At 52.0% G+C, this 19,113-nt stretch overlaps 1 protein-coding gene across 1 annotated transcript in view; it reads left to right on the top strand.

The window, feature by feature from the left end:
• Nucleotides 1-7,574: 7,574 nt before the first annotated feature.
• The window catches only part of MDGA1 (MAM domain containing glycosylphosphatidylinositol anchor 1), a 143,304-nt gene continuing 131,765 nt past the window's right edge, over nt 7,575-19,113 (top strand). The window contains exon 1 of the mRNA XM_086460540.1: nt 7,575-7,701. Coding sequence (XP_086316666.1) covers nt 7,575-7,701 — 127 coding nt within the window. The remainder of the gene's footprint in view (nt 7,702-19,113) is intronic.

The raw sequence follows: 19,113 nt of genomic DNA, 5'->3' as shown, positions 1-19,113 counted from the left end.
ATAGGTACAGTGGCACTACTCTATTCCCAACAAGGTCTCTGGCCTCAGGATTTCCAAAACTCAGGTTGGAGCTGTGCTTATTTATAGTTCTCCTGGAAGGAGTCTGGGCAGAGGGAAGATGGGTCAGGCTGAGAGAGCGGGTTTATGGTAGAGAAGGGAAATAACGATCAACTGGAGAGCTGCCAAAAAGAGAGCAGGAGGAAATCCTACACCAGGAGCTGGGCTGACTCCGATATCTCTGCCCAAAATCGCTGGCGATGCCCGGGTGAGCTGGGGGCTGCGCGCCCCTTTTCCTGGGTGGAACGAAGCCCAGACCTGTAAAGGTCTGACAGCCCCAAGTTGTCTGGACGGTGGCAGTGCACATAGGCACCTGACAGCTTGGGATTTCAAACGTTTTTCATTGCCAGGTTGCAGCGAGAGGCTGGTGGAGAGCTGCACCACCGATGAGCCACGTGTGGCTCCCCAGAAAGCAGTGGGGCCGCTTCAGGCGTTGAATTGCATGGCCCTTTCTGCAGCCTGCCTGGCACACGGTTGAACCTTTCTGTCATCATCTCTCCCAGCTCTTGTGATCCGGGATCAGTAGTGAGGGAAGATTCTGGCAGAAAAATAGTTTTCTCTGCAGCTTTTTACACCCAAACACAGCTGTTTACATCTAAAACACAGACACTCACCTTCCTGAAGGAAGTGCGGCTCTGTCTGGGGACAAACAGGGACTGAGGAACTTCTTGTGCGTAATTTTAAGTCAATGTATTGATCATAGATCAGCTTCCCAAAAACGAGTGTGGCCACTGGGCAAATGAAGTGAGGAGGTACCAGCTGGGGTGTTTTCTCACCAACAAGAGGTCTCGGGGCATGTAAGCCCACAGTCTTACCTGAGTGCTCCCACAAAAGTGCCTCTGCAGGATGGCTTGCTCCGCCTGCCAGGCTATGGGAGACGAAATGTGCTGTCTATGGCCAAAGGCTGTCTCTACCGAGGTCTAAACAGCAAGATCCCATCTGAGAGTTGTCCTCTATAGATTTTACTTTGACTCATGTCAATCAATCCTCCCCATGCTGTGAGCTGTGTTTAAAACCTCTCAAGGGAAATTCAAGTAGTGCAGTCTCCTGGGAGTGCTGACAACTGGCTCAAACACAGCCCTCTTTGTGGTTGTGTTCGAACGAGGCATCTGCTTCAGGAGTAGCTCCTTTACCCTCCCCAGCACCATCACCTCCACCACAGGACAGAGATCACATATTTCAGATCATCTGCCTGGCACTGACGAAATCTGCAGTCGATGCACCCTTTGCTGGCAACGGCAGAGAGCATGAAGAGGGGAGAATCATGCACAAACCCTTTGTATCTGCTCTCTGTGAAAAGGCGTCCCTCTCCAGTGCACTCTGGCAGACGTGTGCTAGGAGAGGGGAGCTGAGGCAATGAAAGGAAGTGGAAGAAAGGCAGAACAAGTTCCTTTGACCAGCACCAGCTTGACATTTTTTCAGCTCACTTTTTACACATGAAAGGGAGGGTGGGAAAGAAGAAGAAAGCATGAATGCAGGAGGAGAAGGAGGCAGACAGGAAAAAAAAGTTCAAAAGAAGGGTGAAGCAGGAAAAAGATGCTCCCAGTGATGCCGAGACGCTTGTCTGCGCCCCTATACCAGCCCAAACCTGTCCTAAAGCACAAGAGCAAAAAACCAGCAGCATCTCTGGCAAACTAGATATATAGGCTAAAAAGCACAGAGATTGGTAGAAAATGTTGAGTTAAAAGCCCATGGGTTTAGTGCACAAGAAGTGGGGTGGTGTTCATGTGAGCACTTGAGCTGAGGAAAGGAGAGTGGCTACACATTGAGATCACAGGGCCAATGGATTGCAGTGGCTTTCACATAAGCCTTCACCAGGAAACAAGTTTGTCAAAGAACAACTCGGTAAAGGCAGAAATAACAAAAGCCAATAACAATAGCAACCAGCCGCCAGAAATCCCAGCATGGCCTGGAGACTGGCTGCCTCAGGGAACTGCAGGGAGGAAGAGTGGTAAAGCTCAAGCAGGATGAATATGTTGAGTGAGGAATAGAGATGGACTCTCTCTTCATCACTCCTTTCAGCAGCAAACATTCTCTGTGATGAGGACAGCTAATAAAAGGAAAAGCAGAGAACACACTAGAGGCTCAGAGGTACTACTGATGTTGTAAAATGCATCTGGGAAGAAAGCGAGCACAGCATAGGTATATTCCCTGGAGTGGAGATGAGGAGAACCGAGGACAGCAAAGCAGAGCCCTTGGGATTTATTGCCCTATCTTGGCATGCTTCATACTGGAAGCAGGAGATACCCAGGAGGATCTGGGACAGTAGCAGCACCAGCCTAGTGTTAAGGATGGTGGGAAGCACAGCTCTAGGCTAGGGGGATTTTTTTTCCCCAAAGAGATGCTGGCTACAGCACTTCAGAATGACAAATAACAGTTTTTAATTTTTTTTTTTTTTACAGTTTTCCTGTGAAAACAAATTAAACAGAAAGAAAACAGTCAGTGGACAGTTTGGCTGCATCCTGCCACTGTAGCTTCACCCACGCTTTCTCATCTTCCAGCAGTTCGTGCTCTGTAGAGCCCTTGGTGCTGTTGCCCTTAGTTTGTTTACAGCAGCGAGACGGGGCTCCCCCTCCCCACACACGCTGGCTTTCCCTCGCCTTTCCCAGTCCCCCCACTTTGGCTCTCTTGCTGCCCTCTCTCTCTTGCCCCCGCGCTGCGCAGTTGCAGAGCCTGCCCCAGCTCAGCCCAGCCCAGCAGCATCGCAGGAGCGACCCTGTGTGCTCAGCTCCTCAATGCAGAGCTGCGCTGCCGCTAGAATCCCCTTGTTTTCCCATCTCGCTGCTAACATCTCTGTTGCAGCGCCAGAGAGTCCTCTAGCTTTCCCTTTCTCAACTCCCACCTCTTGCTGTCACACTGGCTTTGCCCATTGCCTTTAAGGTGCCCCACTGTGTACCTTTTCCCTTCTGAGTTTCTATTCCCACTCCCTTTTAGTGATCCATAGCACGGGAAAAGCTGCAGGCTGGGCTGTGCTCAATTCCACGTGCATGTGGAGGGAGGGAGGGGAGGAAGAGATCAAACTTCAGGGATCCTGGAGACATTCTTGGACGCGGTGCTGAGAAGAAAATGAACAGGAAAGAGGTGACAGAAATGTCAGGCCACAAGCTCAAGAGATCACTGGGGCCCAGGGACAGCTGCATCATCCCAGAATAGAAATAAATGGCAGACTGCACCAGACCATAGCATGAAAACATTGACACAAAGGAAATTAATGTTCTTGCAACTGGACCTTGGCCTCACACAGTTCTTCACTCGTCTCTTGCCTGGTGACATTGTGCTGTGTATGATTTGCTCTCTTTGAACGCCACATCTGTCCCAGGGACTGTCTCCTTGTTCACGTAGCTGTGAAATATAGGTGGTGTAGTATGTACAAATATTTCAAAGAGACAGGCCTCATTTGACAAGTGGGGTCTTGAGAAGGGACCAGAGGCACTGCCTCCCATCTGGAAAGACAGGACAAATACGTTCTGCAGAACCAGACTGGTGCGAGGAAAGACATCCCTCATTTTTGCTTTTTGACGAGTGGAATCACTACAGCGACGGTTTCCTTATGGCAAGGAGATTGCTTAGGAAATGTGCAGGGGAGCTCTGGCTTGCTGTCACCCATTGGAAACGGCATAGTTATCAATGTCACAATTTATTAGGCCTCAACCAATAATTATTCATTACCTTATTTAGCAAATGCAGTTATGTACTTGAGTTTTGGCAGTATTGTTTTCCACTCAGAATATCCATGGACAGACAACAGCTCTTTCTAATTATTTATTATCCAATTATTTTTCCCTTTAATTCAATGGACTGCTCACAGTCAGTCTACTTTATGGTTTTTTACTGTTCCCTAATTGGATGAGTTCAAAGGTACTTCTGGCACACTTTTATTTGCCATGAAAAAGCTGAGTTGTTTCACATACTTTGGCAGTTTATTTTGAAATTCATTTTTCATAAGCATTTGTGCCAGTGAAACATGACCACGTGCATTGAATGTTAACACAAAAAAGGGGTGTGAAGCACAAGTTTACGGGATTTATTTTTTTTAGACTCTTTATCCAGATACGTGACTCGTACTCGTTCAAACTCTGAGGCAATATTCCATAATCTAACGGGAATCCCTGAAAAAAAAAAAAAAAAAAAAGGAAAGGCTACAAAATGCCCCATAAATATCCTTATTTCAAAACTGGGAGTAGAAAAAACGAGATTCATGTCTCCATGTTTTGGGTTTTTTTATCACCATGAAGTTTCCTGGATCTGCAAACATCTCTCCATCTCATTTCCTTGTGTGGCTTTCAGCCTGCTTCATGCAGACGAGGACAATTTTACTTTGTCTCATCTTTGTCAGCTCCTGGTTCTCCCCATGCCCTGGAAAAGGGGCTGCTCCCCCTGTCCTCCCTGGTGCTGGCTGCCTCCTTCTACCTATAGGCCCTGTATTAATGTTGCCACCACCCACCCACCTTGCTGGAAATCCTTCTCAGATAAGGGTTTATTGTATTAAAGAATAAATTGGCTCACATCACGTGCTTTCATAAGCATCTTGGGAAAGGACATCTCAGAGTGTGAAGCCCACAGTTTCTTGGCAAATGTTCCCTTAGCTCAGTTACAGGAGAAGGGAAAAAAAAGAAAAAAAAAAAAAAAAAGAAAAATACAAAAGGAAGGGAAAAAAAAGCAGTAACCAAAACCAAGCAAAGCAGTTTTATACTGGCAACATCCTGCCAAGCGAGGGAGGAAGGTGCAGTGGGAAATCCGCCTGCCTGGCCTCCTGCACGCAGGGATGGATGCTGGTGTGGGGCGAAGCTGCCGCTCTCCTCCCGGTGCTCCCTACTGCTTTTCTCTCCCGCCAGGCACCATTTACAATAGGAATAACTGCTTACTAATTAGCGGCTCTATCTATTAATTGCTGGTTTGTTAGAGCACGACTGAGCAGCCAGCCGCATTTTGGGCCGTATCTCCCAATATTTTTTTTTTTAATTTTATTTTTTAATTACATTTTTTATCCGGGGAGCGACTCGTTCACAGGACCACCCGGTGCCTGCTGGGGTACGTCTTTCCACCCGCTTTCCCTTCGCCTGTAGCACCCCCCGCCAGCTACGGCCGCGGATGCGGAGCGGCGGGACGGGGCGGGACGGGGGGCACGGGGGGGGGGGGGGGCCGTGAGCGGCGTGGGGCTGCCAAACCCACGCGTGGCCGCGGCGGGAGGGCACGCAGGGCCCAGCCCCGGGGGGGAGAAGAGGCCGAGGGAGACCCAGCGTCGCCAAGGGACGGGGGGCGCATCCAGCGCCGCGCCGGAGCCCGCCCGCTTCCCCGGGTGTCCACGGCGCTGGCTCCGCTTCACGGGGTGGGCTCGTTGCCACGGCCCCGAGCCGGGGACGGGGGGGCGAGCTGGTCTAGGCTCCCCCCAAGCAGCGTTTTATCCCCTCAGTAAACCAGATGGAGATGGGGATGGCATAGCACGGCTCCGCACCGGCGCTCACGCAGCCCCCCCGATGCCGGGGGTGATGCCCGGGGCGGTCGCTCAGCATCTCCTCCCGGCCAGGGGTCTCGCCCCGGGGCCCTGCGCTCCCCCTCTCCGGGATTATACGAGCAGCAGCACCGCCCGGGGGGGGGGACGGGACACATCAGCAAGCCCCACGGGTACCGCCGACCCCCGCACCGGGACCGCACAGCACGCCCCCCGCTCCCCAGCAGCATGCACAAGGCAGCCCCACCACCCTGCAACCTACGGGGGGGGGGGGGGGGGGGCTAAAAAACTTTGCACAGGAGACCCCCATCCCCCCCTCCATCGGCAACCTGTGCTGCCCCCCCTCCACCTCCCCCGGCTCTCTACCCACGCAAGCCAGGAGGCGCCCCCAGCCCCCCGCTACCCCCGGGCTTTCCTTATTCCAGGTGTGTTTCCCCCGCCCGGGAGAAGCCGACCTTGCCGCGAGTGTCCTGAGGATGGAGGGACCCCGGGCTGACAGCCGATCTCTCCGCCCGAAGCAAGTCCCTTTTTCTCCCCAGCCCTGCGGGGTGGGCTCTAACTGGGTCGGGGCGAGGGGAGGCCCGCAGAATTGGGCAGGAGGCAGGGCTCTGCCGAGCGCGGCCACTTTAATTGGCTCCTTTTTTTTTTTTTTTTTTTAACCGAAGAGGAACGAAATGGTGAAAAGGGGAGGGGAAAAACCTGGAAAGCCAAAGGGGAAGAAAATACAGCGTGCCCGGCAGTGCCGGCAGGCAGGGCGGGGTGAGGCGAGGTGGCCCCGGGCCAGCCCGGCTGGCGGGGTGCGGTGCTGTGCCCCCCGGCTGGGGAGCGGTGGACGCTCCCGACAACTTTTGCAGGAGATTTTTGGCGCTTAAGGAAGAAAAAAAAAAAAAAAAAAAAAAAAAAAAAAGCAAGCGGTGGGGCAGTGAGCTGCCAAGCGGTTTCCAGCCGGCGTCTGGCAGGAGGAACCCAACTTTGTCCAGCTTCTCGTCCCTCCTCGTCGATTCCCTTCCAGCTGCAGCCCCCCCCCCGTTAGCTCCCACCGGGAGCTCCGGCAGCCGTCGGGGGGAAGAGCGACGGGGACCCCTGTACAGCCGCAAATCCTCTGCGAGGCGGGCGGAGCAGGCAAGCAGCGGAGGCAAAGCATCAGCCCGAGCCCGGCACATAACGTCGGGGGAAAAGTTTTGGAAGGGAGAAGGACCTGGTAGGCTGGGGAGGAGGCGAGGAGAGCCGGGCTGAGCTGCTGGAGGGTGCGTGGTCTCGCTGCTCTTCGTTTGCTTCTCCCTTCAGGCTGGCTGGGGCGATGCAGTGCAGCTGGGGGAGCTCTTGGGAGCCGCTTTAACCAAAAAAAAAAAAAAAAAAAAAGAAAAAAAAAAGGAAAAAAATCCTTCCTGGATTTGATTAATTACAACAATCCCCTCCCCAGAAGATCTGGAAAAGAGGAGAGAGAATCACCTATCCCTCCCTCCGCCTTTCAGCAGCTGGCTCCTACCCCCCACCCTCGCTCCCCCCCCCCCCCTTTTTCTCCACCTCCTTCTCCTTCTTTCCCCCCGTTCGCTCCTGGGGCTGCGGCCAGAGCCTCGTCGGGAGGAGGGAGGGCGAGGACTCTTCCAAGTTGGCAGCACTTGGGGCAGCGTGGGACTCGGGGCAGCGCTCGGCGGCTCCCGCTGAACAAAGAAAACCCCTTTCCCGCAGGGACCGGGGGGGGGCACCGCTGGACTGGCCCGGGCCCTTCTCCTCCCCCTTCCCGGTGCTCCCGGGGTGCCGTTTGCCGCGTACCCCGGGTGCGGGCGCGGCTGCCCGTTTTCCTGGTGACCCTCGAGCAACCTGGCGAGGGGACGCGGCGCTCCGCTTCCCTGCCTTGCCTGCCGCCTTCCCTCGCCCTCTCCTTTATTTATTTTTCTCTTTTTTTCTTTCTTTCTTTTTTTTTTTTTTATTATTAAATTTTATCCCCTGGCGGCCCCGGTGGCGGGGGGTTCCTACCTCCGCCCCAGGGGCTCCGGTGCGGAGCGGGGCGTATGGGGCGGCGTTTGGGGAGGCTTTCGCCTGCTCCCCGCTCCGCCGCCGGATGCTGCCTGGGCTGTTTTGGCTGCTTTTCTTCGCCGGCGATGAAGGCTCTGCCTTGAAGATGGAGCTGATCTGGTTTTTATTCCTGTCTCTGGTGCCGGTGTACAGCAGGGGACAGGGGGTTTACGGTAAGAAACGTTGTCGCGGTCGCTGTTTGGGAGGAGGGGGGTGGTGGTGGTGGGGGGGGGGGGTTGGCGATGGGATCAAAGTTAAAAAGCACCTGCAGGAGAAAGTAAATGATGCCGGCGGGGCTCGTCGCAGCCGGAGCGGAGAGATTTATGCAGCAAGAGGGCTCCCAGCGCCTGTCGCGACTTCATAATTCCTCGCCGTAACCCCCGGCCGCCGCGGGTTTACCAGTCCGCCGAGGTGGCACGCAGGGACCCGCTGGCGAGGTTGCCACCGGGCTGGCCGCAGCCGGGCGGGGGGCGACCCCGGACCCCAGCCCTACACCCCCACTTCCCCCCCCCCTCCCCCCGGCGGGCGAAAGGCGGCGGGGCGGCTGCGGGAGCGCCTCCGAGTTGCGGTTTCTTTGGGGCGGGGGGGGGGGGGGGGAAGGACGGAGGGTCCCCTCCCCACGTTGCCCTTGCGGGTTTTGCTGCCGCCTTGCCAGGAGCACCGGGACGGGGAAAGCCAGAGGAGAGCGGCCGGGGGTCTCCGGGCCGGGGGTCTCCCTGGCTGCCGGGGGCAGCTCCGTCCCTCCCCGGGGGGGCGAGGGGTTAAGGCTGCTTTTGCACCCTCTTGAACTTTGCTGCCGATGTTCTTCTGGATGGTGGGGGCGGGTAGTGATCTGTGGCAGAGCCGATGACAAGCCCCTCGATTTTTTTTTTTTCCCCTTCTTTTATTATTTATTACTATTATCATTATTTCTGCAGTTACGGTGCTCGCCTCCCCTCCTTATTTGCAAGCAGGATGGCAAATGGCAAGCTCGGGTGTCCCCCCTGAGAGGTCGGGCTCCCCAGGGCAGGGGGCAGAGGCTGGGGGTGGCACCCCGTGTCCCCACCGAGCACAAGCGCTGGGTTGAGCGCACAGCCGGGATTTCCTTCAGCCAGCCGTGCAGCCCCCCTTCCCCTCTCCCAGCCCTCTCTTAATTCTCGCTTTACAAGATCTGCATTTCCAATACACTGGGAAAAAATAAATAAAAGCGACCCACAAGACTTGCCTCTCACAACAAGCCGGCTTTATCTTGGCTTACAACTCAGTTGTGCGTGGCTGTAAAGTCCTCCTGGAAGGCATGCCTCTGCCTCTAACAAGCCAAGCTCTCTGAGCTCTGAAGAGAGACCCCAGTGAGAGAATCCAGCCCCCCCGCTCCCCCTTTTTTTAACAGCACGCAGCCAGTCTCTTGTGTGAGCTCTGGCAAAGATCAGTTCAGTCTCACTGGCTATGGGTAAGTCTTTGTAGGTCACTTTTTAATGATGTATTTCTTTAATGGAAACAATTCCTCCTTTCTCCTTGAGGGCTGGGATGTTAATGTGAGTTTGGGTCCGTTTTGTAAAATAACCGCTTTAAATAGAGGGTGTTTAGCTTCCTTTCTTCTTTCTTTCTTCCTCCCAGTATATGTCTTTTCTCACAGTCTGCATGTCCAGAGGAAAATTGTAGGACCCTCTGAAGGCTGGAAAGATGAGGAGTAGGATGAGTTTGCGGTACAGAAACCTGGTCAGAGCAGGTTATTCAGTCTTTTTAAACAGCTGATCTGCTTCTAGCCAAACTTGTATTATTTTGTTTTGGTGTGCTTGCTGCCGAGTAGCTGTCACTGGCTGTAGAATAGGCTCTCCGCTCGGGCTCGTAGCGAGAGGGACAGAGCTTAAAACCGGGTTTGCTTAAATGTACTTTAGAAGGTTGCCTGTTGTATTTTTTCATCCACTTCAGTGAACTTGCATTTGATAGAGCTGCTGCTAAATTAGATCTTCAGAATAACTTACTGTTTTTGTCTTTTTCTGTCAGAGAGAGATTGGAGAAGCTGTGTACAAAAGAAAGCACAGATACAGACATGCACTAACATGAAGGCATCCTTTTAAGCCAAAATGGTACACTACTTCTATCTATTCTCTTACTCAACTACACAAAGGAGAAATCGAGTCTCTTCCCTCCTCTTCCCCCCCCCCCGCCCTCTTCAAACTATCTGTTGAGACCATCAGGTGCCTTCATACGCAGCTTTCTGAGTGCAGCCCAGAGCAGTGTATCTGCAAACTTCTACAGTGACTAATAGTTTTCATATTGTCTTCCCCAATTCTGCCTTCAGTCCACTGCCCGGCGCTGATTTCATGCCCTGTGCAGCCAGCGCTGTTTGTTTGAGTGCAAGATTGCTGTTACTGATGGCTCCAGCAGAGCTGGATTGATAGTTTTATTTGTGAGGATAACTAAGGCAGGATTAGAAACTAGTCCTACTGCCCCCCTCCACTTCGCTTTGTCCTAAATGTTAGTGTCTTGCCACAGCTTTGAGCTGTACGTGAGTGTTCTGGGTCGTGAACGTCCGTCTCGTGCGCTGCTTAATATAGAAATGATGGGAACTCAAGTATCGTGTTTGAGCTCTTTTTCTGCCTTTGAATGTTTATTGATGCCGATGGAGATGGGGAGAGACATCTCTATGGGTCTATAAATATATTTCACTTTAGTAAATCTGCTGAGATTAAATCAGATTAAACTAGATAAAGTGTCCATGTGATGTACCCTTTAAATAATACACCCACATGGATGTGCACAAAAGACCTCTGTCTTTTGAGCGGAGTTGTTGGAGAGGTTTATTGAGATGAATGGTATAAATAAAATGTGTGTAAGGAGGTTTCTGGGAAAGCAGCATTTGCAATGGAGGTGCAATTTAATTAGGAGTCAAGGTGCTTTTAGCCTGCTACCTGAAGAGGCTTGTTAGATAAATTGGCATTTGTTGTAATGACTGAAGTGTGTCTGAAACCCTCTTCTCATTAGCTGCTCCCATCCTTTCAGCCTTGTTTGCCGCAATAAGACAAGGCTGGCCTGATACGGAAGGCAGTTCAGCAGACTGCCAAGAGGCAACTTTTATTAGCCTTCTGTGGTATCCCATTTCCCAAACTGCGTGTGCCTTTCAGTCCTGGTGCATTAACGCTGCTGGTCAAGATGAGGAGCAAGCTGTAATAGAGCTCTAGGAAATGTCAGAATTTGGGGGGAGGGAGGGAAGAGGTAAGGAGAAAAGGGGCTTACCTTTCCAGCTGTGGAGTTATCAACACTTACAGGCTATAAATTAGACTGATAGGGGAGAATAGGCAGTGTTTCCAAGGGGAAGAGTATGCCTCTCGCTTCCTAGTCAGCCTTGCCGGCTCCAGGACTTGCGTAGCTCCGGTTCAGAGCGTGCACAGGGCTGCTGCTTTGCTGAGACCATGTGCAGAACATATTGAACATGTCCGGGTTGTCTTGCGACTAGCACAGTCCAGCTGATCAGCAGCAGCCTTTCAGGCTGAATAAGAGTGGGAAGTTTTGTTCCCTGCCTCTCGTCATTCACCTGCAGAAAAGGCATTTCGGGAATGGTCACCACGGTGGGTGATGAGGGGCTACAGCAAGGTGATGGGAAGGGAATAAAAGGAAGGTTTAGGCTGGGCAGCAGGGAAAGCAGCCCAGCGCTGTGATGAGAGGGGCTGGATGGGCTGCAGTACTTCAGCCACTTGAAACTGGTGGGGGTGAAGCCCTTGGTGGTACGGAGTAGTCCTGCCCTGGCCTCTGAGCTGGGGAATAAATGACACAGTAAAACTCCTCATTTAAAGAGACACCATCACACTGAATCACCTATGAGATGCCACTACGGGCAGCCAAAAACATCTAGTGGAAGACTGTTTTCTTGCAGCTGTGATGGAGGAGTGTCACGGTAAAACATATCCTGGGTTTAGACCATAAACATCCGTGCTTTTTCATTTCATGTACGCATGACATGATTTGTTTCCTGCTCCTTTTAACTGTAAAAACCCTCTCTTGCTGGAGTTTTCGATGCAGGATGCCTCGCACCCTCTTGCAACCCGTGTGCCTGTCTGTCTTCTGCTGCCGCTTTCTGGGTGCACAGACACATTCTAATGTTAACCTTGAGCCTGGTGACCCGGATCAGTCCCTCTCCTCTGCCTCTAGCTGTTTTGAACAGGAGTCCAGACATGGAGCTCTCGGGTGATCTTGCAGTTACCCCAGCGCACTCTGTGTCCAACCCTTAGAAATACTGGCTAGAGTAGCGGTGGAGCTGGCTCCTGGGAGCCATTTCTGGGCTGGTACTCTTGGGAAAAGGTGATGTATGAGCACAGTGATCCTCCAAACGATACATACATATATATCTCTCTTTATCTCTGTGTGTGTGTGTGTATATGTGTGTGTATATACATACACACAGAGACACACACATCCTTTGTGCTCAGCCATCTCTCCTTGTTGTGCAGCCCCTAAATCTGTGGTGGCTCAGGCTGTAGCCTTTTGGTTACAGGAACGAGGTTTGTAACTGGAGGGCTCTAGAAACAGCCTCACCAAAGGACTGGGTTGGTCCAAGACTTCCATAGCTCTTTAGCAGCTCTTTAAGGTCAGGGCATTAAATCTGTCCAGCCCTGTGCTTCAGCATGCCTTGCTGTTCTCCAGCTGTAGTGTGTCAGATTCACCCTCCTGTGACACCAGAGCCTCTGTTTTTAGGTCAGGTCAGTAGCTTCACACACTAGATAAGCCCTCAATTGGCTTTAATATGCAGTACTAGAAAATTGACATTATCCTCTTGACAGGTTGTTTGCAACTTGCTGGTAGAAGTCAAAATATTTCACTATAGGTGTCATCAGAAACCACCATCCTATGCTAATTTTTGTGGGAACATGAAGATAGATGTTGAATAATTTGACATGAGCAGCATAGCTTTAAAAATTATCACCGTGTCAGGTTTGCACTGGATTTTTTTTTTTTTTGAAATATATATATGTATTTCAGATGAGTTTGAGAGAGGGGAGGGAGATATACTAAGTGGCTTCTGCTAAGTGGAAGATGCCGCAGAAGATGGCCTTGGAGGTTCAGCAGTCAGACAACAATTCAGCAGTGGCAGTAAGGGATGCCATGCTGTTAGGGCTGCTGTTCTTAATTTTAAGGAAGAAGACTAAGTGACTTCCATGCTGGAAACTCAGAGATCTTGTGTCACTTCCCGTCAACCAGAAGCCCTACTGTATTGTCTGTGTTTTAATTCAAATTACTGCTGTTCTGCTTGCCGGAGTAGTGCAATTTTGGGCTTCCAGCCCCTCTCTCCACACATACTGTGCTCTCGTGGCTCATTACGCGTAGCCTATGCCTATGGGTCTTGCCAGCGTGGCTACAGCTTGTTATGAGGAGGGCAGAGTTGGGAGCTGGGGAAAAAAATTGCAGTTTGCCCAATGCCAATGTGCGGGCAAAAGCAACGGAGCGAGATGCATTTCTACTGGTGAAAGACTGCTTGGGGTGGAGGATGTTTCTTACTCTGTCTGTGGAAGTGTCCTGAACCCTGCCAAAGGCTTCTTTGGTCAGCATAGGTTAAGTCCACAGTCAACTGATTTGCCTGTGTAGCTCTGGAGAGACAGTTCACTGTGAAGTCCTCATCAGGGTAGGTGAGATGTTGGTATTTTTTTGCGCAGAGGGGTTGTCTCTTACAGACAAGAGACAGTGGAAAATGTTGGTTTGTTCTCGGAGATGCTGTGGTTACCTGCGTCTGGTAATGCAATGGGGGTTTCTTTAGGCTATACCTGGTAGCCGAGGTCTTACGTAGACTGAAACTATTACGAAAAGTTTGAGACCGTTTCTGCACTCAAGCACTCGAGGTGAACACATCAAGGCCGTGTGTCCCAGACACCTTTTGCCAATCATCAGCTGCAGGTTTAAATTCAGAAGAGAAAAACATGCCAATGTCCTCCCAGGCTTGTGGGGGATGGGGGAGGGGTGCAGCACTGACCCTGCACAGCAGGATGCAGATCTGGCAGGGCCTCCAGGATCCAACAGAGTGATGTGCTGGGGAGAAGTGGGAGAGCAGAGCCCCCGTGTTTCCTATCTCAGTGCCCCCGTTTAACTGGTGAGATCTCTGCTCTGTAAGGATCCAATGTACTTGCTTTGAAAAGGAAAAAAAAAAAGCTTTCATCTGCCCTTTGTTTGGGGGAAGGGGTTGAAGGAACAACAGAGGTGTGGGATTTCTTTTTTTTTTTTTTTAATAGCCAAGCACTTGCTCCGTGTTCAAAAGAAGAAATTAAACGTGTGATAACCCAGGGAGCTGGCGATCAAAAGCGCTGCATCAAAGAGACAGGACAGGGAGATCCCGGGCATCAGCTGGTCTTGGCTCCGCAAAAGTGGGGTCAGAGAAGGGCTGTTACCAACGGGATAGCTGGGCCAGGGCTCGCTGGGAGGCGGGGAGTTGCCGTGCCCGCTGTCGGGTGTTTCTTGGAACTGAGGGCTGGACTCCCCCGCTGGCTTTTTCCTGACTTTTGGGCCGGCTGCGAGCGGCTCCTTCCCGGTCCCGCCTGTGGGAAAGGCGAACGAAGCTGCCCCCCCCCCCCCCCCCCCGCTTCCCCGTCCTGCCCGGGGGCGCCTCTCCAGCTGCGGGCGGGCAGCACATCTGGGGGGGGGGGGGGGGGGGAGGCGCACATCTGGGGGGGGGGAGGCGCACATCTGGGCGGGGGGAGGAGGCGCACATCTGGGCGGCGGGGCCGTGCCGCTCCGCCGCTGCCCGGCAGAGGGAGGCGTTGCACCGGCCCGGCGGCGGGAGGAGGAGGAGGAGGAGGGGAGGGGGGGGTACCCGGTACCCGGGGGTGCGCCCCTTTCCCCCGGGGCGAGGGGCAAGCGGGGGTGTGGGTGGGTGTGGGGGTGTGCGCTGGGACTTGCTCAGGGCAAAACCCTTGGAGAGCGGGGCGCATCCTTGGAAGCCAAAATGATGCGGCGCTTCTGTCCGCCGGGGGAGGGGAGGGGGGGGGTTGCCCTCGGTGGAGCGCCCGGGGGCAGCTCATCCTCTCCGTTGTCACCCGGGGGGGACTTTGGGACACACCCCCCCCTCCCCCGCCCGGTGTCTGCCCGAGGGCGAAGTTCTCGGGAGTGACGGGCAGTGAAAGGCTGGAGCTGCTGTTTGCAGGGTTGGGGTGCTGGCTGTTTGCAGGGTTGGGGTGCTGGCTGTTTGCAGGGTTGGGGTGCTGGCTGTTTGCGTGCTGCTCTGCATCTCTGGTTTGTTTTAGGGTCTGAGGCTCTGTCACATTGTACCCAAGCAGGTCATGATCCTTTCCCCCCCCCCCCTTTTTTTTTTTTCATTTGAAAGTGCTATTCTTTCCTTCCAGGAGCACCTTGTCCATTTCCCATAAAAGATCATACACTAAAGTGAGTGCAGGCCCCTTGAATCCTGAATTGGCTTTTCAACCGTAGTCTCCATTTCTTTTTTTTTCTTCTTCACATATCTGTGTAGTTGTGGTTTTGGGATCATTATTATTTTTTTTTCATTTGGGGTTTTGTTTGTTCGGGTTTGGTTCGCAAAAAGGAAAGGTAGGGTTAAAGGAATCTGAACGGGTATGAGGGAAGAGGGATCCTCACAGAATCATAGAACAGTTTGGGTTGGAAGGGACCTTTAGAGGTCACCTAGTCCAACCCCCCTGCAGTGAGCAGGGACATCTTGAGCTGGATCAGGTTGCTCAGAGCCCTGTCCAACCTGACCTTGAATGTTTCCAGGGATGGGGTTTCTACCACCCCTCTGGGCAGCCTGGTCCAGTGTTTCACCACCCTCATTGTAAAAAATAAATGAATTTTAAAAAAAATTTAAAAAATCTTCTTTATATCTAGGCTAAATCTGCCCTCTTTGAGCTTAAAATCATTACCCCTTGCCCTATAGCAACAGGCTTTCAGCCATCTTTCTTATAAGACTCCTTTCAGCACTGGGAGGCCGCTGTAAGGTCTCCCTGGGGCCTTCTCTTCTCGAGGCTGAACAGCCCCAACTCTCTCAGCCTGTCCTCATAAAAGTGTTCCATCCCAATGATCATTTTTGTGGCCCTTGTCTGGACTTGCTCGAGCAGCTCCGTGTCTTTCTTGTGCTGGGGGCCCCAGAGCAGAGGGGGAGAATCCCCTCCCTCGACCTGCTGGCCACGCTTCTTTTGATGCACCCCAGGATACCCCAGTTGGCTTCTGGGCTGTGAGCGCACATTGCGGGTTCATGTCCAGCTTTTCATCCACCAGCACCCCCAAGTCCTGCTCCATAGGGCTGATCTTAATCCCTTCATCCCCCAGCCTGGGGGATGCTGTTGCCTTGACCCAGGTGCAGGACCTTGCCCTTGTTGAACCTCACGAGGTTCACGTGGCCCCACTTCTCAAGCCTGTCACGGTCCCTGTGGATGTCATCCCGACCCTCCAGCGTGTCGGCCACACCACTCAGCTTGGTGTCAGCTGCAAACTTGCTGAGGGTGCGCTCGATCCCACCGTCTGTGCCATTGATGAAGATACTGCTCTGTCGGGAGGAGAAAAGAAGACAGCAAGGTGGTGGCTGGCTGTCGGGGCCTCTGATGTGTTTGGGTGAGCTGCACTATATCTGCTTGGCTCTGTGAGGCAGCAGAGCTGAGGGTGCCAGAGCAGAGGCATTTGGTTGATGCTGGTGCTTTGACTCTTGGGAATACACGACTTGGGGGCCCTAGCTTAGTGCAACATGGTCTTCAGAGCATTTTGGCTGCCTACAAGGAGGTCTTTGCACCAGTGCATTGGCTGCGCTGGTCAGCTGTTGACTACTGCTACCTTAAATTTTAATGCCTAAATAATCTTGTCCATGGCTGGTGAAGGGAGACAACCAGGGAACTAGAGAGGGAGACAGCTGAGTGTAAATTGTTATTTCTTTAAATATTCTACTTGTTCTTCTAGGCTAGGCGATAAGGTTACCCCAGCATATGCTTGTATGACTGTATTCCCAAAATCTACAGAGCTGTGTGGTCTAGTAATGTTCAGACTCCTCTGAGCGGGACTCTGCCTTTGTATACGCTTCTGTAAAGCACTCCGTGTTCTTAGTATGGTGCTAGTAGTGAACAGCAGCGTAGATGCAGTTAGTTACTTCGGTGGTTGCAAATAAGGCAGGACAGCCGTGGTGCTGGAGTGGGCTGGTGATTTGGAGTCACCAGCACTGCCCTGGGAGCAGGTCACGGCTCTTTGCTGGGCTGCAGGGCCCCAGGGAGAGGGCGCAGCGAGGTGATGAGCCAGGATCTCGAGCAGCTTTTATCTGTCTGGCCAGCCCCTCGCTTCCTTGTGGCTCCTTTCGTTCCCACCGCGAATCGCTCGTGGACGTGGTGTTGGCTGTTATCCCTTTGCTGTAGCTTTCATAGGGGAGATATCATTGATGTAACTAAAAATCCCGCCGGCTGTGATGGGCTGGCTTGTGGCTTCTCTCCGCTGTGAGACGTAGGGTAGGACAAATGGCGTGGAGATACTTTCGTGTAAATGGAAATGATGGCAGGGTGAGGATGGCGATTGGCAAAGGTGCAGTAAGAACGGCAGTTCCTAAAGACAAATTAGCGAATGTCGCCTAAAGAAGGGCTGACATAACACTGAAAGCTAAAGTCAAGCTGTGAGAAAGGCTTTAGGATGTCTGCAGGTGGACATTTAATGCGAGAGTAGCTGCTTGCCCTTGCCGCTCCTGCTTCGGAAAGAAATGGTCCTTCGCTAATTGGCATAAATTGTTTTAAAATAAATGGGGGTGGGAATCTTGCGCATCTCTTGTGTGCCTTTGTGATGAAATAAAAAGGAGAAACAAAGGTGTGACTCAGATGTTTGAGAAATGGCTTTTGCTTACAAATGCCGTTTCACCTTCTGGTGCTCGCTGGGTGCCTTGCACGGTGGGAAGAGGCATTTGTAGAATTTGAGTGAAGAATGGCACTCTCTTGCTAAGTTTAACAAACGGATTGTTCTGACTCGGATCATCCCTCAAAATAGTGGAAATGCGAGAAATTGAGGCTCACGAAAGTAACCTGAGCAGCGAGAGCCGGTTGGGGGTGGGAGACTGGACTCCCCTGCCAGTCAAGTGAATCCAGGTGGGGTGTTAAGAAAACTTAACTGCTCCGGGGCATTTCCACTGTGGTTGTTAGACCCTGAAAATCCCTCTCAGAGCGCACCAGTAGGATTTCTTGTGGATGGCTGTTTCCCATCGCTGTAATATCTGTGAACTTCCACCTTTACGATGCCTCCGTTGCCTACAGTTACTCCACTCTGCATGTGGGGAAATGAGATGGAGATTAAGTGATTTGCCTGTGGCGGAACGGAGAATCGAACATCAGTGAAGTTTTAACCATCCTTTTCTCTCTGGTAAAGTGCAGCTGGTATTAAGTGCAATCCCTGTGGCTGACAGATCCAAGGTAAATACATCCTCGATAAGAAGGAATAAGCCGTTGAAAACAGGCTCTGATCTAGTTATCTGAGAATCAAGGATTCTGGATGCCAGAGCAGAACACAGCTTTTGAAGAAGCGAAAGGAAAGTCTGAATATTCTAACGCATTTTGTTACTTTAAGTATGTGCTAAGCCGTATTCCTATTTTTTTTACAAGTATGAAGACAGGAGGAAGAAATCTCTGGTGTTTGTTTCCCAAATGCTAACGAAGGCCGAGAGGAATTAATGTCAGTGATTTTTTTTTTTTTTTTTTTAATAGAGATTTTTCTTTTGTATTTAGCGCAATTAAAATTCACAAGTATGTGTTTGAGAAGGAGATGACTTGACCAGTCATCAAATAATTGCTGAATAAGGAGACCTTCTTACCTCTGGCAATTGGAGCTCAGAAGTGGGCAGTGGTGTTAGCTGCAGGTTGGGAAGATCCCCACTTTAAGGTGTAGTGCAAAACAGCGCCTTGCTGTTCCCTGTACCTCTACAAATGAGGAATCCTTGGAAACTGCGTAAGAATACAGGAGCTTTCCAGTGCAATGTGAGAGTGGGATTAGGGGGATGCTTCTGCAAACAGATTGACTGAAGGAGCACGTACGCTACGCCTAGGCAAAAGCAGGGCTGTAACTTGTGGGTGCGCTCTTGAACTAGCTTTAAATTACCTGTTACTGATGGCAGCACAGCTGTAACGGCGTGGAGCTCGGCCTGGCCTGTGCTCCAACCACTTGTGCAACACCCTGAGGGGGCTTTGCAAGGTGTGCTGAGCCCCCCCGCGCCCGGGGTCACCTGGCAGCCACACACTGCCCTCAGCTCCTTGATAAATAAGCCGTGGGGCACCTACATGAGGTTCATGCTTGGTTTTGGACTGCAGCGCGAAAAATGTACTCAACTTCTGGCTGTGCAACTGGGTAATCATCCTATAAATCCAACTAGCTGGCTTATTGCGGGGTGCAGCTGGAAGCTCAAGGGCTGCAGTGGCTTAGCTACTGCCATCCAGTAGCTGCGAACTCTATCGAGACAAATGCTGGGGCTGTTCTTGCCCCGTGGGATCTTTCAAGCGCACGTAGCTTGCAGTGCAGGAATGCAAGTTGGCTTAATGCAGCTTGCTGTTGTGAAAGAGAGCCTCTAGCCAAGAGCTCTAGAATTAATCTTGAATTTTGGAAAGTTATTCCTGAATGACTCCTTGCGTAGACCAGCCCTGCATTTAGCTGTGATTAAG

This window comes from Leptosomus discolor, chromosome 2 (genome assembly GCF_034619465.1).
Source record: "Leptosomus discolor isolate bLepDis1 chromosome 2, bLepDis1.hap2, whole genome shotgun sequence".
NCBI classification, from domain to species: Eukaryota; Metazoa; Chordata; class Aves; order Leptosomiformes; family Leptosomidae; genus Leptosomus; species Leptosomus discolor.
The sequence above is the reverse complement of the archived record's forward strand: the minus strand, read 5'-3'. Positions and strand labels throughout refer to the sequence as shown.